This window comes from Neolamprologus brichardi, chromosome 7 (genome assembly GCF_056152115.1).
Source record: "Neolamprologus brichardi isolate AB-2024 chromosome 7, ASM5615211v1, whole genome shotgun sequence".
In the NCBI taxonomy this organism is placed as follows: Eukaryota; Metazoa; Chordata; class Actinopteri; order Cichliformes; family Cichlidae; genus Neolamprologus; species Neolamprologus brichardi.
In genome coordinates, this window is record NC_142110.1 from 17,836,108 (window position 1) to 17,856,598 (window position 20,491).

Here is a 20,491-nt window from a genome sequence, read left to right on the forward strand (position 1 = left end):
TTCATAACACATTGAAAAAGACCCAGAAAAACTGCGTTAACAATAAAAACGATTAAAAAATAACGATTAAAAAATGATAAAGACCCTGGAAACCTTAAATTTCACACCCGAGGCTCAACTCTCGTGGCCCGGTACCAAACGCCTGGGGATTGGGGACTGCTGCCCTAGATGATACATGGTGTAATCACAGTGTTACATGACACTGCCTGTTGCTAAGTTTGTCTGCTGTTAGCGACTGGCAGAAAGTGTATGGTTACTTTATCGAAGGAAAAGGTATTGGCATAAGCCAAAAGCCAATTGACCCGGAGATTCCAACTGCAGATTCGAGTGATAATTTTGTCCTGGTTTGTCACCTCTTTCGTATCATATATACCGAGATCTATCGTTAGCATAAAAAAATGATAAGCACTGCAGCGTCAAGGTTGCTAAAAGCCTTAACTTAGTTTTCAGGTCTTTCTTCGTTTAACATCAACTACGAGCGGGCCGACTGCCGCTAGACGTGCTGCATGTGACTTTGTCTCAACGTGACATTGGAACCCAACATCAGGACGCTGCTATTGTGTCCATAAAATGAGATGACCTGTTGGTGACATTGCCTCAAAAGGCACTGGCTGGGACACAATAAAAGATGCTTATGCTAGAATCAGCATAAGACTTGAATAGCTCAAGCAGAACAAGTTGGTATGAGTCTAACCCGTTTGCCCCCTGAGCTGATTGTCTGTATAGATTGCCATTCTTTCTTCTGGAGCACAAAACTCTCATCCACAATCAAAGGTGTATTGACTGCGTATTGACCAGGACTCCACCAGCAGTGCTCACAGTCCGAAATCAATGATATGCCTGTTGTACATGTTTGCTATTTGTCTATAGTGAGAATTGCCAGGCTCTACCACACAAATGGACTTAACCTTTCCATTGGTTCTTAAGTGTTCTTTTAAAAAAAGTAAAACAGACAATAGATGACGATCCTGCAGATGACCTTCATTTGGTGCGATGGAATGTCAGAGTCAATTTTTAATACTAAGAAGATGAAAACTAGCAAGGTCTGATTGTATATAGTATTTTCCCTCTTGGTCTGTGTTTATTTAAAAAAAAAAATTACAATTCAGCTTTATCTTGCAATTAAGGGTGATTGTAATACTTTTTATACCTGCAATGTGGAGGGTTATACAGTATAGCAGGGAATCTCTATAGCCTTGTTACTGTATGTCAGATGATATTGGAATATGATATAATAAAAAGAGTGTGAGCCCACTGCTCACGGGGATTGTATCCAACCACAAATATCATTATAGTCTTAGGAAACAAAAGCAGGCAGACCTTTGGACCTCTGCTCAGTCTTTGCTGGATCAACAGACACATACTTCAGAGTTATGCTATGTTTATGCTTGAGTGCTTAATGCATTTGGAATTATTACTATTTATCAACGGGTGGCTGGGGAGCGTTAACAACCATCAAAGTTAAACATATGGGAACAAACATTTTCACTCTCATTCCCCCGGAACTGCAGGGAGGCTGGTGCAGCAGTAATGCAGGATGTCCTGAGGGTGTGCTGCTACACGGGTGGTGTCGGGGTCACGGTGTCATGCGGTTGTGAGTATTTTCATGGCAGCAGTTGGGGTTGACCAACACGCTTTACAGCCTGGGGTTAAATGAATATAAAAACAGACTGGAGCATCCAGCAGAGTTAGCAGTGGAAAGATCTTGTCTTTCAGTCACCGCGCCCCCTCACGCCCCTCTTCTCCCGCAGCCGAATGTGTTAAACTGAATGTTTCCTCGCTGAAAAGGTCACTGCTCTGACAAGTGTTAAACCGATGTAGCATTCACTGCTCGTACTATGAGCCACACCTGGGTCACACATGATGTGTTTCTGACATGATGAAAAAATTGGATTACTTAGACAGCTTGGTGCGCAGCCAAAGGGTGATGAAACTGTTAGTCTGAAAAGGGGATTGGTGATATGATAACAGTTTTAATGAAGCTATGTGCAATTCTATCTCTCACCTCCTCTCGCTCTCCTAGAAATTATAATGACATTGTAATTGAACATTTACAGATTATGCTCATAAATGTGACTCTGGAGTCTCGATATTGATGTTGCTGACATTTCTTTAGTTTTAGCTTGAGGCTATGTATACACATATATAGACAGGAAACGTGTTACAATAGATGATTTAGGTAGATATTTATTTATCAGAAAAGGAGGGTTGTAGCATGTAGCAACCTCTGATTTGGGATTTTTGTTTATTCTGTGACATGTTCAGTGATAATTTCTTTTAAATCCATGTCCATCATATTTCAATATTAGATTGATGGGACAAACTTGTGAATCCGATCCAAAAATGTAAAAGGAAAAAAAGTGAAGAATGTTTCTCATATATCACAGCATTGACAGGCTTTACCACTGTAGGCGTAGGCAGACATCACACATGCACCAGTCATACTTTCATTTACTCTTGATCCCAGAACCTAACCAGTGCTTGGCACATGCCACTCCCTCAGAAGTTTCAGAAGTCAGGTAGAGAAAAGCTGAAGCTTAGTGTTTGATTTGCACTTTGTTTGATCTTCAGGAACATGGGAGGCATCGGGTTTAACCAGATTTCGTGCAGGATGGCTCTGTGTGTGGTGTGCTAGAGTTTTTAATTTACATTTTGAGAGGTGGTAAGATGTGTTGGTGAAGAGTTATAAGAAATTACGTGACAGACCTTTAAAAAAAATGTTATTTGCATTTAATATATGAGATATTTTCTAAGAAAAGTGCAATTTCGATAGTACATCTCGGATTTTCTCCATGATGAACCAGTGTTGCTGGAGTAAATGAAATAGCTCTGTTGCAATTCCTCTTTGGGCATAAATTACAATCAATAAATGTTTAAAATTTCAGAAAAAGTTGTGGTAGCTTCTAGGTTTTTGTTAATTATTTACTAGTGTTGTAAAAAACACATTTTTACAGTAGACAGGGACAAAACAGGAACTTATCAGTCGTTGAGTCCTACTTAATTACTTACTTAGTTGACTTACTTACTAATGAATAACCATGGAGGAGATAAGTTGTAAAATCTATACAATTACAGTTAAAAGTTAAAGTTTATTCTCTCCTTCAAATTTAAGGTGCTACCCAATTTACCAGCCCGATTTACCTGGCCCTGTGTTTGACACCTCTGCTGTAAGTTGACCAAAAAAAGGTGAGAAGATTTTGTGCGATGCCCATGATAGCAATGACACAGTTCAGTAGCTATTATTCCAAATTAATAACAGATAATTTCATTGTTTGATCATAACAGAGGCTTTATGTGGGCTGTAATATGAGGTTAAATTGCTTCTTAGCCAATAAATTAGTTTTTCGATACACCGATTGCTTACAAAGCAACATTACATATGTTATCATTTAAAAGAGTCTATGATGTGCTATTTTTAGCCACGGTCGTGTTCCCACATGAATTAAAGATTCAAGCCTTTTTAATAATTTATTGTCATTGAGAAGTGTTCTGGTTGGCTTCACATGATGTGACTACGCCTCTTTTGAAGCACTCACCTATCCTTTCGTATGTGCACACTGGACCAATTCCTTTCAGAGCTGTCATGTGAAAAGCAGGCTACGACGATGATTCATTCATAAAAGACTCTCATTTAATTACTCCCAAATCAGGTCGCATGAATACCCAGGAGAAGCGGCTGTTTTGTAGTGGCGGTGGGCGATCAGATCTGAGACACACATCAAATCACAAACCACTCTCAGGTCCCCGCAGCTCTCCATTCACGTGAACGGGATTTCAATCTTCACTGCTCACACCAAAGAGATTTCCACCCAGATGGTGTGTCAGCGCTGGCCTAATAAACCTGTTTATGTATTAAACGCTATGGGGACATTTGATATTCCTCACAGACGTTGCCACAGACAAGTAATCACAGCAATAACTCCTCCTCATTAAAGCTCTGACTCATTTAGGATGCTTTCATGTTTCCTGTCAAGGTTAGAGTAAAGGTTAGAGTTTCTGTTCAAACTAGATGGGGTGGGTGAAAAATTGGTTATAGTATTGTGACATTTTGCATGGCAATATTGTGTTGATGTAAGGACACCAAATTGTGATATTTTATTAGATAATTTAAAATAATCTGGGAATACTTTGAACAAGAGACCTCATCTGATGCACTGCCATCCTGAGAGAACATTAGCTGAGCAAACGTACTTTAAATTGGTTCAGCTAAAAACCATTGGTGGATGTGTGGTGACTCTTATCAGTTTTTCACATTATGCAACTGATTGCAATGCATGGTGACTAAATGGTTGCCCAGAGCTAGAGCATGATGTGCGTTCACAACTGCTTATGATTGCAAGGCGATTGCACAGGTTGCCTGAAAGGAGGCAACCTGTCTGCGAACAGTTGTAGTCTGATTCAGAGTGACTCACAGAAAGAAGGTCCTGGGTTTGAATCAACCATCTAGCCTGGGCCTTTCTGTCTTTTATATGTTTGTATGTTCTCTCTGTGTCTGCACTGGTTCTTTCTGGCTACCTCTGCTTCCTCCCACAGTCCAAAGTCATGCATCTAGTGGGGTTAAGTTAATTGGTGATTCTAAATTGCCCATTGGTGTGAGTGTTTACTTTACACGGTTTACTGTGCCCTCGGCCTATGGTAGCTGGGATAGGCTCCCGCGCCCCCTACCACCCTGAATGGAATAAGAGGAAGAGAATGGATGGATGATACATTTCTATTAAATGTGAATTTCTGTGTATACAGATGTGCTCAATGATTTGTGTAATGTAATTTTCAATGATTTATTACAGTTAATTGCTGTGTTATTTGAAATAAGCTGCCTGTAATTGCTAACTTGACCCCAATCACAGACTGATAGTAGACTGATATTGTCTTGTAGTGACAGATATTAGTAACAGGGTTCCTATGCTTGGAAATCTCATTTTGCAGCAAAAATAAGTGATTTGAGAGAATTTTATCTTTTTGGATAAAACAGATGTGGTTTAAAATGAATTTAAAAATAAGGTGCTAAATCACGATATATGTTACTCCAATACTCAGCATATTGTGAAAAATCACAATAATATCGTATAGTGTGATAATATATCGTGATGTGTCTGGTGAGGCCAGCTGCTTTACACAAAATAGAAGTGAGTGGCAACAAAAGCTGTGTTGCAAGGTAGAATGGAAAGTAAAAGAAACTCGATGTGTTAGCCTTTTTGAAAGTCATTTAGATGCAGCACATGTCAGCTTGTTGAACCACATGAAGTGGAATATTGAATTGATCCAACTTTTGTGCTCTGTGTGATGGTTGGTACTTATCCCCAGACAAAAAATCAATACAAATACAGTTTGCGGGTACTGATTATGATTTCACATTCCGCGCCAGGAGCATCCACATCACTTTGTTTTTGTTGCTCATTTTAGTGTTTGTGGGCTTGTACGTGTGCACTTATGCAGAACAGGATACACACACAGGAAGCCCATGTGAGCATTAGACAGACATGTCTGGGGACACAAGGGGTTTACAGATACACCATAGACCTGCATTACACACTTGGCTGAAGGTTATAACTTCAGGTTTAAGGTGAGCTCGAGTATCAAGTTTGTTTGAAATGCTGTTAAAGAAATCTCAAAATGCACCCATCAAAGTCAGGACAAATTGGTTTTCCGCTCCCTGTGATGTGAGGTCCATTAACTAGGAGAATGAACACGACTGAGAGCCTGTTTCTACGAGAGCAGGCAAAGGGCAGACTGGATGATAAACGACAGCTGGACAGGAGAAAAGGACAGTTGGGAAGTCGAAGACAAAGTGACACAAAGAGGGCACAGAATCGGCGTTCATCAATTTGAAATGGAGACTTTATATGCGGTAGCATGTTTTATTCCCCATATAAATGTTAAACAATACATTTCATTAAGTTTCTTATATTGTTAACATAAATCATAACGTCTACAGGCTTTCAGGGACACACACTGAAACCCACTGAGCGTCACCCTGTTAGCAAGTAAATGGTTTGAGTAAATGTAACCTTAATGTGTAAATCCTGCCCTCGGGTTGCGTTGGAAGCGCAGTCTCAGGTAAATTCACCCCATCAAACTGTAAAAGCCGTGGCCATAAAGTAGCTCGGAAGAGCTTTTATCAGTCTTAATGCACTCTTCAAAGAGCATTCCTCAATCTGCACGTCTCATCGAGAGGTGCTGCTTGACCGCAGGCAAAGGCTACTGTATCAGTCTCATTTCACAGATGATGAGAAAGACCATTTGGGTGACTGATGAGCATCTTAACCTAAAGGGGTCACTGAGTGCACCATCACAGAGTGATGGTCATCCACAGCCGAACCCTGAAAACACTCCTTCACATGTACCAATATTGGATACTGTCAGCAGATTGTCTATGGAATATTTATATTCCTATGCAGTGTGGATATATTGCACAGGATCCTTAATGGGTTTACATTTTCCATCTGACCACAGGAAAACGAAAAGACAGTTCCTCTTGCTCAGCGGCACTTCATAACTTTGCTTCTTGGTTTACAATTTTAGGAGACTGATTTTCTGACGCGCACTTTCTCCATAGTCCTCTGTTCATCAAATGTAGTATTATATCCCCCGCTCCCCATCCTCGCAACAAGTCTCTTTGATGTCAAATTGACACTTTAGTGAACAGCACTTCATGGATTTGATATTGCCTGGCAACTGCAGAAAACCCGCTCCTCGTGGCTTCTTCAGGGTGACGAGAGACGGGCGGGGAGGTCGGTTCGGCGGTGGAGACGATGGTAGAGGAAAAGACGGTGGAAGGTATTAATCACAATGGTGATTTTTGTTTGGCTTGCCTCCAGGCAGTGAAGCAAAATTAAAGCCCAGAAAATCGGATTATGGCCTCCCTGGGGGGGTTAGATGCCCAGTAGCCAGCTGATGAGCACTCATCTACTCTTCACTCTATTCTGCAGAAATGTTGGCTCGGCCAATTTGTTAACAGTTATTGCTCATTTCTTGTGTAGCTTCCTGCTAGTGAGACAATAGCCAAGGTTTATTGTCTTGCAATTATCACAATTTGAGGGAAGCCGGTGATTGATATATCATCTCTGAGGTCTGTGGCTTTACTTGCTGCCAGTTTTGCTGTGGGGACACCCATTATCAGCAACAGCGGTGGTGCCGGAGTTATAAATATGTGATGCCTACTTCAACTCATTTTTTTTAAACTTTGACAAAGTTGGAAATGTGCATACTCCATATGTCATATTGTGTTCATTAAACTGATTGGCACTCTTCATTATGCACCTACTATTATCGATTTCCTAGAAACAGTTGGAGAAATATAGATCTATAAATGTATAGTACAAATATGGAGAAAAAGAGAAGGCTTATTGTTTTGAGTAACACATAAGGCGCAGAGAAAAGCAGCAAAATCAGACAAAATGAAACATTATCGTAAAAATTAAGGGGTTTTCAAAACTCTTAAAACGTGTTACCAAAGGTTCAAAACCAAAATAATTTAGTGATATGTATTAAACAGACAAGCTCTAAATGATTTTTTTATTAGTAAATGAACTAAACCATGTGTTGAAACAGCATTTAATGCTTTACTTCTCCTCAGCCAGTGTAATTCCTTATTTCCGACAGAAGTGCAACACATCCTCCTCTCGCGCAGCAGATAAACCCAGTGAAAAGCCTTACATGCAGGTAGGTCACACATGAGCCTCAGAAACCCTCCGCTTGCCCGTGCTGTGCGGTCTCGGTGCAGTCAGCCCTGCCCAAGCTTCTCACAGGAGCTGTTCGCACAAAGGAGCGCATTGTGTAACTGTGCCTCAGTTTTAATGAACCAGCGCTCCCGCTCCAGCACACTCCTCCCTCTTTGTCAGTCCCCTCCCTTCCTGCCGCTGTTCTCATGAATATCACAGCGTCTTCCCCTCATTATTCATGAGCTGGTATCGGTGTGCTCATGTGCGCCGAAACGGAGGAAGAAAAAGGGGGGAGTGTCTCAGTGAGCGCGAGTCACAACCCTGGTGTATGAGCCTGAACGCACGCCTGTGTGTGCGCGTGTGAGTGTATGAGTCTGAAATAGAGGGAGCGGGATAGAGGAGACACTCCGGCTGATGCTGAAACGGCCGCCGCTACTTCACTGCCGCTGTTCACATCTGAACCTTCTTCTGTCAGGCTCAGCTGGAGCTTTCTGTTCCTCTAAGCTGGGGTTGCTTGTGACTGCCTGAATGTGTGAATGGGATGCCTGAAAAGAGATGCTCGCTAAGGAGTGACTGATGAGAACCAGCGCTCCGGTGTGGAGGGTGACCCCCCTGTGTCCGTACCACCACTACTTGGGGAGAATTGGACGCCTGGCGTTTCCACGACAACTATAATGGGCTGCAATCTGTGCACTTTACAGAAGCGAGAGGAACACTACAAGCTCCTGTATGAGATCGCACAGGTGAGGCATGACCGACTTTGGTATCGAATATTGTCTGTGTGTGTGTGTGTGTGGATGATTCACTGTGCATGTTTTGAAGAGAGCAGTTCAAGTCCGGACTCTCGTTCAGGGCATTTCACGTATGAATATATTTGCACTATGAAAGTAAGGCAGCATAATGAAGAGAGGGGCTTCTAACTCACTAGCAGATGTGATTTGAGTAATGAGCAGTCTCTCAGAGAGTAGCTAGTGTGCAGTCCATTCATCCTGCTTGAAGAGCCGTGCTGAGGGAGCAAGTTTTTTAATAGAATAGCAGCACCTGGTTTCTACTACATGACGTGTTGGTTCCAATTTCTTTCTTTCATAATGTTCAGCGAGACTTGCCGAAGGGGTTTTTTTGTGGTATTTTATGAAAAGTTTTCATTAGACACTTCTGTACCAGCAGTCGTTCTGTTTATATTTCTTGTGGATCACTTGAGTGTGATAGTCTTGCTCTCACAGGTAACAGCGCCTACGTTCGAGCAAATGTTGCTCATCTGACTGCACATTTATATCAGTTCCCTTAATGTGCTCTTTTCTTTCTTTTTTTTTAAGGCTGACACAGCTGATGAAACAGCATAAAGTTTTTTTTTAAGCAACTGTTTGAGCGTTTTGTCAGGAAACAGGCAAAGAGGCGGAGGACACACACTGACTGAGGTGGAGCCAAACACATAAACAAGCACCTCCATTCTCCCCATTAGCCCTCTTCCTATGACAGGCTAATAACTATGAAGCAATGTGTCTCCTGGAAGTGGAGTCATGCTCATCCCCCTCCCCAGCAGTAGTGCCTGCCTTCACGCCGCTGTGATCACAGCCTCATTAGCCATTTTATACAACCATCCCGTGCATTAATTAGACGTGAAATGTCTCTCTTTACCCTTGTGAAGCGACGGGGTGAGAAGAAGCGGGGGAGGTAAACCAGCGTTGGTTAACCACTGCCTGTAGATTTGGGCTTATATGCGCCCCGAGATGCTGCCAAACTAAGAGGATGGACATTGTCAGCGAGATTCTGAGCTGCTTTAATGGTCAGAAAAGGGTGCTACACTAAAGGTGGGCTGCAAGCTTCAAGATCAGCAGCAGAGGAAGTTGCACACACTAATGGCCTGTTTAATATTAGCAAACAGAACTGTCGAGGGACCCCGAAGGATGAGTAGGAAGCCACTGCAGTGCCTGCCTCGCCACAGAAGGATCGTAAAAATAGTGCTGCCTTGGTGCTTATCTTGGCTTTTTGCGTCCCTCTCTCTCTGCACCACTTGTTCAGAAATAGTATTGACTCCCCTTTCTAGTAGTCTAGCAGAAGGGGCTCAGTATCCGCCAAGTGGGGCAGTCTCCAGGGCACAGTTGCCATTGACAGGAGCTCTCTGGCATGTCTGTCCACCCACTGATATACTGAGCTGGGTCAGGTGTGAGCTGCAACATCAGCAGCTGCTTTCTGACCACCGCTGTGGGAGGCAAGGCAGAAAGGATGTAGAGTAAGGAGGATAAAGACTGAGATGGGAATATAGAGAAGGTGTTAATGATGCAGGGTGAAAAGGAAATCGAGGAAGGGAGCAGGAGCGGGTGAAGCATCCTTGACACGGGAGGGAAAAAAGAAGGAATAGAAGGGAAGTGTATAGTTCCTTCACCAGTGAGAAACACTGAAACCACCTCTTTTCACTGCATTGCAAGCACACTTCCATGCACACGTTCAAACATGTCCTCTCTGAACAAATAAGCACGGTGTACAGCAGGATGGGTACCAAAAGTAGAAGATGATGGACAGTGAGGCAAGTCTCCTATAGTAGCAGAGCTTTCCCTGCGAGAATGGCAAACAATGTTTTTACAGTCAGGAAAAGTATGTTGTGACAGCAAAAAGCTGTACTCACCGCTCTCGCCACCAGCAATCTAATCGTCTTTCTTACATGTTGTCTGTCTAGCTTTCGCCCTTGCTACATGTCTTTTCCCCATCATTCTCACAGCTTGTGTTGTTGTTTTTGTCTTCTGGTTGTGTTTCTGTTGTTCAGAAATGCGCACACACACCTAGAATTGTACACAGACACACACGCTTGCTATGCTACGCTACTATTATTATGCAGAGTATGTGAGTGTGTGTATGCAAATGAGGTAGAAATGGCTTGCTGGTGTCACAGCGTGACTGACCAGCCTCGTGGCAGGTTGATTTGAAGAGCAGGAGACAGTCGCAGGGGTTGGTTAGCCACCTTTCTCCCCTTTCCTTCACGTCCAGAAACAATTTTGACACTCTCTCCGTCTGCCTGACCCTGCTAGCTGTGGGAGATTTATGACTCTCACTCGCACTCCCTCCGTTTCCCCTTTCTTCTATTCTCACGGCTGCAGGTGTTCTGCATGAAAATATCTTCACCTTTGTCGGCTGGCCTGCAAAGCTATCTCACAGAGCTGAGATTCTTTGTTTATTGAATCAGCTTTCTTGGGTCAGGGTTAAGACACAGCAATCTTCTTGTGGCCTTGTTCTTTTTCTAACTTTCCAGCCTCACATTTATTTTTATACTCAGACCGATTAACGCTTGTCCAGCTTTCTGTCTTTGACTGCTCTGTTTGAGTCCTCTGATTGCTCGTCTTCTTTGATTGCATTTCTTTTAACCTTTGCTCCAGCTGATCTCTGTGGGATTCCACTCCAGTTAACCTCCCAGTGACGGCACTTTTGTCATCGAAGACAAAACCTGTAGACCGAACAGCAGACTGCTTTATGCATTTAGCATGTAGACCCAAGGCTCATGCAGCTATACTCAAAAGCTATAGTCAGGCAGATTTTTACAGCGTGTATTTTCCACCGTGTGGGTGCTCAGGCTATCTTGCCGACAGTAACAAACTCCGATTCGCTCTGTGATCTAGCAGGGTTTTGAAATTCCCATTGTGAGCTCCCCTCGTGAGTGTCACACATTGTCTGTGCACCACTAAAACCCAGTGATGTGTGGCTTTTTGGGCCTAATTAGCAGGATGGCAGATGTTGATGAGACGAGGAATGCAGTGTAGAGTTAAAGATGTTTTGTGGGAACAGCCTGCATTGGCTTTCAACAAAAGCTGTTTTTGCAATGGAATTGCGATCAAAACCAAAGATCCACCTACAATAGGTCTCAAAACTTCCCCGGTGAGCCACCACTATCTACTGTAGCAGCTAGCTGCTCCAAATGTGGCTGGGTAATGAATTTCACCTTTTGCACTGCACGGCACATACTCTCCATATTTCATTATCCTGTTTCATAATTGCCCAATGAGCCTCGCTTTTTTTTTGTTAGTAGAAGTTTTGAAAGCAGTATAGCCAGTTTTATAAGTTTTATTAGGCAGGAGAAGAATCACTCTCCACTGCATTTGAGAAATAAATGGAAAGCAGCTTCTCAGCTCAATGAGGCACAACAGTCCCTGATAACTTGCTGATGCATATGAATGAGAATGAGGCACCCACAGCTTGGGTGCGCGCACACACATACATACACACGTTTCCCCAGGAAACAAAAACACATGGTTAGTGAATATTCTAGACATAAAAAAAAAAACAGAAAGCGGTGTTCATGAATTTTAGAGTGGGACAGCGTGCAGGAGGCCAACTGCACTGTAATGGAATCTCAGAGTTTAGCGATGTCATGTTGAGCAGGGTCACATGGTTGACGGGATGGGACAGACAGATGTGAAATGAAGCAGATCTTTAGTTTATGTTTTCTGTGGCAAAAGGCAATTCCCAGTATGGTGGTCCTGCAATTGGGTGGATATTCTATTTTGTGTAGTAGCATCAGATGTGAAACCTGTGGACTAGAGGCAATCTAAGGGGGGGACACAGATGACTTGCTCCTGCTTCTGCAGTGTCACTAGCCATGTGTGTAATGGGTATGTATTCAATAAATGTTGAAGAGTTTTCCCAAGTGCCAAACTTCCTGAGAAATGGCTTGCAAGCTGCACCTGATACATGAATAGTGTGCACCAGTATACTTTTGTGTTATTTTGACTTTGTAAGACACTTGACCTCTTTTTCTATTTTTTTAAGAAATGACTGTCATATAAATGTCAGGTTTACATGAAAGTTGTCACATCTGGGAGATCCTTTTGGTTTTTTCTGAAGCTGTCATTGCCATCTTGTGGTCTTTTTGCTTCGTTTATTTTGGCTAGTCATCAAGTCACTAGGATTTGAAGTGCGATATGACCTAAAATCTCATATCCCGATATAAGAATTCTATCGTCCCGATAACGATATAAATCACAAAAATGTAACATTTTCTGTAAATTCTGTGAATCTCGGGCAGCTCGTCTTGCGGGAAGTGTTTCCAGCTGCGCGTCCTGTAGCTGGAGTCGAGTGTTTTAACCGATGCATGAAACGATACATTTTTAGACATAAGTTGTAACGGCTGCCGTTTTCTTTGTGAGTATTTATTACATGGCGTGCTGCGGAGAAAAGCCTGTTCTAACGTTTGAGTCTAAGGTTTATTTTTTAGCACCTGGCGGCTCTTTTTTACTTCTCATCCGTAAATAATCTGCTCTTTCACGTGATTCCGTTTATTTTGAAAAGTCTCAACAAGATCTTGAGCTTTACTGTGAAAGGTTTATGTGGAACATAAACAAGCGGACACGCGATGCTGTTACCGTCGTTGTTGCTAACGACAAAGCAAAAAACAGGCGCTTGTCCGTCTGTAGTGTGGTTATATTAAATATAAGAGAAAGAGAGAACTTTAAGAAATTAAAATAGCCACTACAGTGACCATCAAAATGATGAAAAATATTGCCGTAAACAGTTTATTTTGGGACACCACGAAACAAACAATAGCGTAAAATGAAACGATAGACATTTTTATATCGTCATCCAACATATATCGTTATATCGAACAGCCCTAATTTGAAGTGATTATTAGTTCTGCGAAAATAATTAAATGAATTAATTAATTTGAAAAAATCACTCTGTTTCTTTCTCTTTGACTTTCTAAGAATGCAGGTTTAAATTAATCTGGAGGTCAGTTAGTAGTCCAAACTTAGTTGGACTCACTACTAAATATGAAATGAAGACTGAAAAAGCACCAGGTGTGATATAAAAAATAAATAGTGCAAGACAGAGGCCAGCTACTCAGGAATGGTTTGAGAATAGATTCAAACAGATGCTAAACATCTCTGATTTCAGCCTGTTGGTTTCACTCCAAGAATCGACTTTTTCTACTAGTTTATCTGTAAACTAGTAGAGGGTGATAAACATTTTTCCCCACTATTGCATGGCGTTATCATAAACCAACATATTGAACTGACTAATGACACTCTGCACTGATTAACAAGGAAGACATTGTTTGGAAGTCTTCAGTAAATGGGTCCACACCTTGAAAAAAGTTGCCTTTAGTACAGCGTTAATGCTTTATAGGTATGCCTCTATCAGGGGCCTGTGAATGCTTTGATGGTACATTAAGGCTGTCGAACCCCCCACCACACCTTCAGCACTATCTCCAGACAGTTAACTACAAATGTTCTCATCTGTCTTCTTGTCCCATTATGTTTCTTTTGAAAGATGTCCCTCAACCATTAAAATTGATGGGAGTGAAGGAAGAGGGGGAGGAGAGAGGAAAAATGTGCTGCTTGATTGATCTTGTGTCCACCCTGGAAAGATTAGCCTGAGCTATAATCCAGGCTTTCGGTGACACTTTTACTGTTCCTAAACAACACAAAGGTCCATATTTTTAAAGCTGTCGCTTCGAACTTGTGCAGGCACGTGGGCGAATGCATAAATAGTGTGTAATATTAAAAAAAAAAAATGTCAGTGTCACTCTGAGCATCTAATGGTATTTCCCTACTTATTAGAACACTGCAGAGATTGTTGCATAACTACTGCTTCATGCTGGCTTCACACTGACAATGTAACTGGGGATTTCATAGTCTAATTTTGTGAGAATCACATATCCAATTGCATGACTGCTTGTGCATTTCAAATTGCAGTAGCTCAAATTAGTTTTCAAAAACAATGTTTTCGATGAGGTGAAATTAAAAAATGTAATTAAAATCCTCAGTGCACATTGTTGCACAGAGATTTGTGCCCTGCTCCTCAGATACAGATGATGCTACATTTGGCACAAGACATAAAGTCAATGGGTTTTTATCAGTTCTTCCACGAAATCTCCCTATGGAGGCGCAAAAGGGATTCAAGAGGGAGCTGATGAAGTGACCTTTTTCCTTTTCATCTGTTTCTTATCTCAATAAGAACCCAACTGACCTTTTCTACCACACATCTTGCTCCTGGACCTCTTTGTCTCCATGCCGCTCTCCAACCCAAGATGAACAAGGCTCTTCAAAATTAGTTTTATCTCCTGTATGTGCTCCTGTCTGTACCGATTTCTTTCATCTGACTCGCGGCAACCACCGAGGAAAAGCTGCACAAACAAACCATGACATGCCATTTTCTTTAGTAAACTAAAGCTCTTTCTCTGAGAATAAATTTCTCGACATATCACCGCTGGCCATCAGATGTAGAACTTCTTGTTTTGGCCGTCTGCTGCGCCGAGGTATTCAGACAAGGACTGGGATAGGAGGGTTTTATCTAATATATGTGTACAGATATGACAAGAAACCAATTATAAAGGCAAACAAAGTCCTAGACGTACTCGGATAGATTTTGAAGTGGTTTGGCCTCCACCTTTGGACGCAGTAATAAGCTAGTGATCTTTTTGTCAGCTTCCTGTTAGTCTTGGCCTACCTTTGCTTATTTTGTACCCTTAAAATATGATAAGTCATGCATGCCCTGCAGCAGCAGCAGCCTAGTGGAAACCTACTGAACAGGGTAGTGCCAGTGGTGGTGATATACTCACTTCTGCATTCACTCCTCTTGCAAGGACAATGTACAGACCCGGCCTGACTCGAACACCAAGGGCTCATCTGAGGGTTGTAGAGATGATAATCCTAAGCAAATAAGAATAAACAGAGCTAAATGCTAAATTGCTAAAAGCAATCATTCTAGACAAAAAGCTTACATTTTATTTTAGTTTGTACAAATATAGCATCAATTACTTTGGGTGAGTTATATAAATTGATATGGAACAATAATACACAAACTACCAGTCTATACTGATTGGCTGGTTTAGGATTTGCAACATCATGCTTTGACTCATTTCAAGGAAATAACTATAACAGGAGTTAGGAGTATATATTTATATATTTCAGAAACGGTTGTTGATGAAGGCTGAAGGTGACTGCTGTCAGGAGGATACTGCTAACTTTCTGCCACTCTTTATATGATGCATGAAATCAAAACGATGTATGCGTGAAGCTGTGACATGTACAGTACAGTACAGTTTGTCAGCAAAGACGGCGCAAGCCATAAATTGTAAACAGCATGAATAGCACACACACCAACACACACACGCTATTCATAATCAAATTTACTGTCCTTCAGATCATTTTGAGTTCATTTGAATTAAACAGTGGTTAATTACGATTGGGTTTAAAGGAAATTACTGTCGTGGTTCTGTGAGCATAATACCTGGCTTAAACTTCACAAGTTTATTACCATAAAGCCTTAAAGTCTTGTCCTTCCTGTTTCAGTGCTCTTGCCTTGAGTGCATAAGCTCATTTGCCTTTGAGAGCATGGGAATCACAAAACAATCTCAGCCACTTACTTAGTTACTATGCAAGTCTCCCTTTGGAAGATGACATCAGCGTGGCATCATCCTGCAGTAGTACTTTGCCTTGTTTTGCATGTTTTACTTTCACATTCTCATCGAGATCAAAGGCTGTCGACTTCAATCAGGTAGAGAAAATAAAGTACATGCCCGAGTATCACAATGGCAATTCCCAATGAACCAAGACATCTTTTTAATGAAGTGAACCCACAGTAAAATGATGGAGTTGTTGTTGACGTGTATTGGGTGTGTTTGTGCGTAGGTAAATAGCTGGGATGCTGCAGGTTATTGTGGCCTGGTATTAATTAAAAAAAAATATATAATAATTTGCTTTTTGTTTGTCACCATATCCTGACAAGAAAGCAAAGGACAAAGAGGGCATAATTCTCAGCCCCCATTATGACCACCCGTGACTTGATATCTAAGAACATGACATTATGCATTTCCAAGCACCTTGTTTTTTTTTTCTCCTTGCACGCGTGTAGTAGACTATACAAGCACGACTGTTTATGAAAGTACCAGTATGCATGTGTGCACAGAAATGTGTGTGCATTCTCAGAATTGTTTGTGTCTCTGTCTAAAGTGGTTTCTGTCTGTGCCTGATTACTGCAAGTACATATGTGTTTGTTTGTGTGTATGTCAGTGTGTGCAGTGCGGGCTTTCATGCAAGACTTTGGACTGCTAAATTATGATCTCAACTTACTGTGTGTATTAAGTGTAAGTGTGAACAGCCCTGACAGCTTGTGCTTTTCTCCACAGTACAAACATTGGTGGAAACAAAGAGCGCACACAGAGGGCTGTGCATCTGCATCCTGGGTGCCTCTTAGCTGATTATCTGTGTTTAAGCAGACAGGAGGGCCCTCATTAATTTATTGATATTCATAAGAATGCATTTTCCCCTCTTTTCCAATTAGAGTTGGTTCTATGCTGGGATGGATTTGTGCTGGAAAAACCATCTGCACATTTAACAGCCACAAAGCGATGTAAAAAAGTTATCTTTTGCTTGTATACTAGCAGAAGTAAGAATTTAGAAATCCAGGAATTGGAATCAAAATCTGTGGACAGTTTGATATTGTTTGTAGTGTTGTAGTGTTTTTTATTGTATCCAGGGAAATTAACCAAGATCAAACATGGTGCCTTTAGCAGATAGGCTGATATCAGTTCCCAGCGCTGACTTGCTGGTGTGTTTGGCTTGTTGCACCTGGCTTAGTGTTATTTGAGCTGATGGCAGCCAGAGTCACTGTCCTCTTGTATGGTGCCAACCTGCACTGTTCACAGCTCTGCATTCATTAAAGTTTATTAGGGATACAGATACATTCAGATGGAGATTTAAAAAGAGTAATTGGGGATATAATTAAGTGTACCCCCCTCTTGTAGTCAGCAACTAATTAACAAAAAAGCTGTCATTAAAACCCAGTCATAACACGCCCACATTCTCTGGATGATACTCTAGATAAAGATTAATGATAAACCTTCATAAATTTGAGTTGAAGTTTATTTGCCGTATTATGCAGGAAAAAATGTTTGGTTTGTACGTCTACATCTTTATTAACAAATTTAGATACAACACTCTCTGGTTTTAAGATTAGGCTTAAATTTTTCCTTTTTGATTAAGGTTATCGTTAGAGTCAAATCAGGACCAGATCAGAACCCTAGGCCTAGGCAGCTGGAGGATTCCCATAATCCACTGAGTGTTTCTTTTTCACTTAACTCTTTTTACCCCACTTTGTATTTAATTGATGATGAGATGAGAGAGATGATGAGATAGCCTTTATTTGTCAGTTGCAGGTCTTTTGCCCACAACCGATAAATTATTATTTTAATTAATTGTTAATATTAGTCTCTGGATCTCTTCCACAGTGTGTCTTTTGTACTCTCCCTCCCCTCACCCCAAATTGGTCGGGGGAGACGGCAGCCCTTCCCTGAGCCCGGTTGTGCTTGCTCATAGGTTGGTCATTTGATTGTCTCTGTTACTGTATCGTCTTTACCTTGGAATATAAAGGACTTTGAGGTGACTGACGGTGTGATTTGGTGCTATATAAGTAACAACACTGAAAACGGAGGACTTGATTTGGACACATTCGGAAAAAAGTGCGGCAGTATTAAATGGGCCATATGGCCAAAATCCTTTACAAAATGCAAAATAAAGCACAATATGTACAATAACTGTAGGAACTGTGTAAACAGTATTTTACTCTACATTGCTGTGGGTGTAGTCAGTGCGACTGTGAACACCGTGGCTAAGAGAAAAAGATAATTTTTGCCACTGGTGAAATGAAAGCGGACCTGACAGTACACACATGCTGCTTCTTGCCTGTGTCATATATTGACACCCCCCTTCCCCCCCCCCCCCCCCAAAGTAATAAAGTATCAGCCTCATCATTGCCAGTGACATTTGGAAAAATCTGAAGGTTTGAGATGCCCGGCTGCATCATCTATATTCAATGAAAAGAAACGACAAAGCCTTGAGTTCTTGCGGGAGATGCTTTCATTGACAAACTTTTTTCACCCTCTTTGCCTTTTTTTTTTTTTCTTTTACTGCCTCTGCTTCTATACATTAACCTCTGCATGACTCCTGTGACTCGAGAGCTTTGGATTGTCTGTGACAGGTATGTATGATTGCAAATGCACGCTTGTGTGGAAGAATGACTTATGTTCTCAAAGGTCAGGCTTTCAGTCTGTGTACGGAAAATGGGTGGAGGGTGGGGGGTGGCAGGTGTGTGTGTGCGAGCGTGTCAGGGTGACACAAAGCCCCCCCTAGATGAGGCAGCCATGTTGGGTGTCACTCCACAGGTCACTGGGTACCCCCTGCAGCTCCTGTGATAAGCCTGGCCTGCCAGCCATTTGATGGGAAAGCTGACACGCACACCCACCTGCGCCACAGCTCGCATGGACAGGCTCCAGGGAAGACGGCGATAAGAAGCTCTGTGAATGCATCTAGTGGCGATTCTTGAGGGCTCAAATTCAAAGAAAACTCAAAACACAAAGAGCAATTTGCATCCAGTATTATTAGCCAGGCAAACAAAGAGCCCTTTGCTGCCTGTCCTGGGTTGATGTGCTGCATAGGGTGACAGTTGGAGTCCACTGTGGCGAGTCACGCAGCGATTTTATTGTCACTGCCACTGTCACACTGACACACTGACACAGTTACAAAGGCCTCGTTTTAATTGGTTGCATTAGCAATGAGAGCATCACAGTGGCTTTTTAAAAACTCGAGCCTTTCTAGTATGAAATCAATGTCTCATCAATGTAGGGCGCGTTTCAGCTGACACCCAAGTGTAAATGTAATTTCATTGGATTGCAAAATCGATTTAAAAGTCCAAGTGCATTAGAAATTGAGGTAAGCGTGTTTAGCAGGTTAATTGATTTACAAGAAACGCTCCAGATGAGATGGTTGGTTAAGTGGTAATCTCCATATGACGAATTGTGTTTGTTGTAGTCGAAGGCAAAATGAAAGGCGCTTTCTTAAAAGTTCATTTTCTATGCTTCAATATGAGCATGTGAGAGAATGCAAACTATTTTTGCAACGCAAGACATTGTTGTGAAACAGCAGCTAGCAGAAGTTCACAGCAGGAACTCGATGCAATCTTTGCGAGGTTGGATCGGCGACCGTGTTTTCTCCCCCGCAGCACTGCAGTCAACCCAGCACCTCCTACACAACCCAGATCCTCTCGCACTCAGTCCTACTTCCTCACTGTCTCAACACAAGCAGACTGACAGAATGGAAAAGCAGGGGGAGGGGACACCTGTCGTATTCATTAACTCGTTTGTAGAGAAACATAAAACTGCATTTATAGGTTGATTTAATAAGGCTGAAAGTATTGCACATAAATACACAGGCTTAGAAAGCACGGGTGCAATCCAAACTCACATTTTTACATGCGGTATATAGTACTGGCTGTGGGCAAACGCTTAAGGGACTGTCTGACAAAAACAATTTTATTAGAGATTGGATAGTTTATAGACAGATGTTAGTATAATACCCCATATTGTTAGCCCAAAAACATAGCAGAGGCCCTACGTGAATCTTTTTAGTTGTGCTGGACCGAACCTGTGTGTGCATGTAGAGGGAGTTGGTTTGGTGCTACTGGATAAACTTAATTATCTTCTTTTTTTAAGAGCTCAGTTTTCCATCAAAGTGATCGCTAATTATTTATAACACATTTGGTTCCACACCTAGCAAGTGAGATCAACAGGTGCGTTGGTGTAGTGTCAGGTGTCATGCTAGACTGTAAACTTAAAGGAAAAAGCAGAACCAAAAGACAGAGCACTTTGATACATTTCGATGATGCATCTCTGATCTTGGTTATTACAGCAAACTAAAAATGGACTTAAAAGCTAAAACTAGAGTTTTGAAAAAAAACACAACAACTGAAAACTAACCTAAGACCCGAACTCTTTCATGGCATGCATTTTCAATTTCTCTTTGCTATTTGGGCTGACCTGATGAATGTAAAACAAAGAATTACCTGTT

The 20,491-nt window shown here is 41.7% G+C and overlaps 1 protein-coding gene across 1 annotated transcript in view; it reads left to right on the plus strand.

The window, feature by feature from the left end:
• Positions 1-7,937: 7,937 nt before the first annotated feature.
• LOC102798386 (PDZ domain-containing RING finger protein 4) overlaps positions 7,938-20,491 on the plus strand; it is a 49,194-nt gene continuing 36,640 nt past the window's right edge. The window contains exon 1 of the mRNA XM_006782532.3: positions 7,938-8,404. Coding sequence (XP_006782595.1) covers positions 8,336-8,404 — 69 coding nt within the window. The 5' untranslated portion in view covers positions 7,938-8,335. The remainder of the gene's footprint in view (positions 8,405-20,491) is intronic.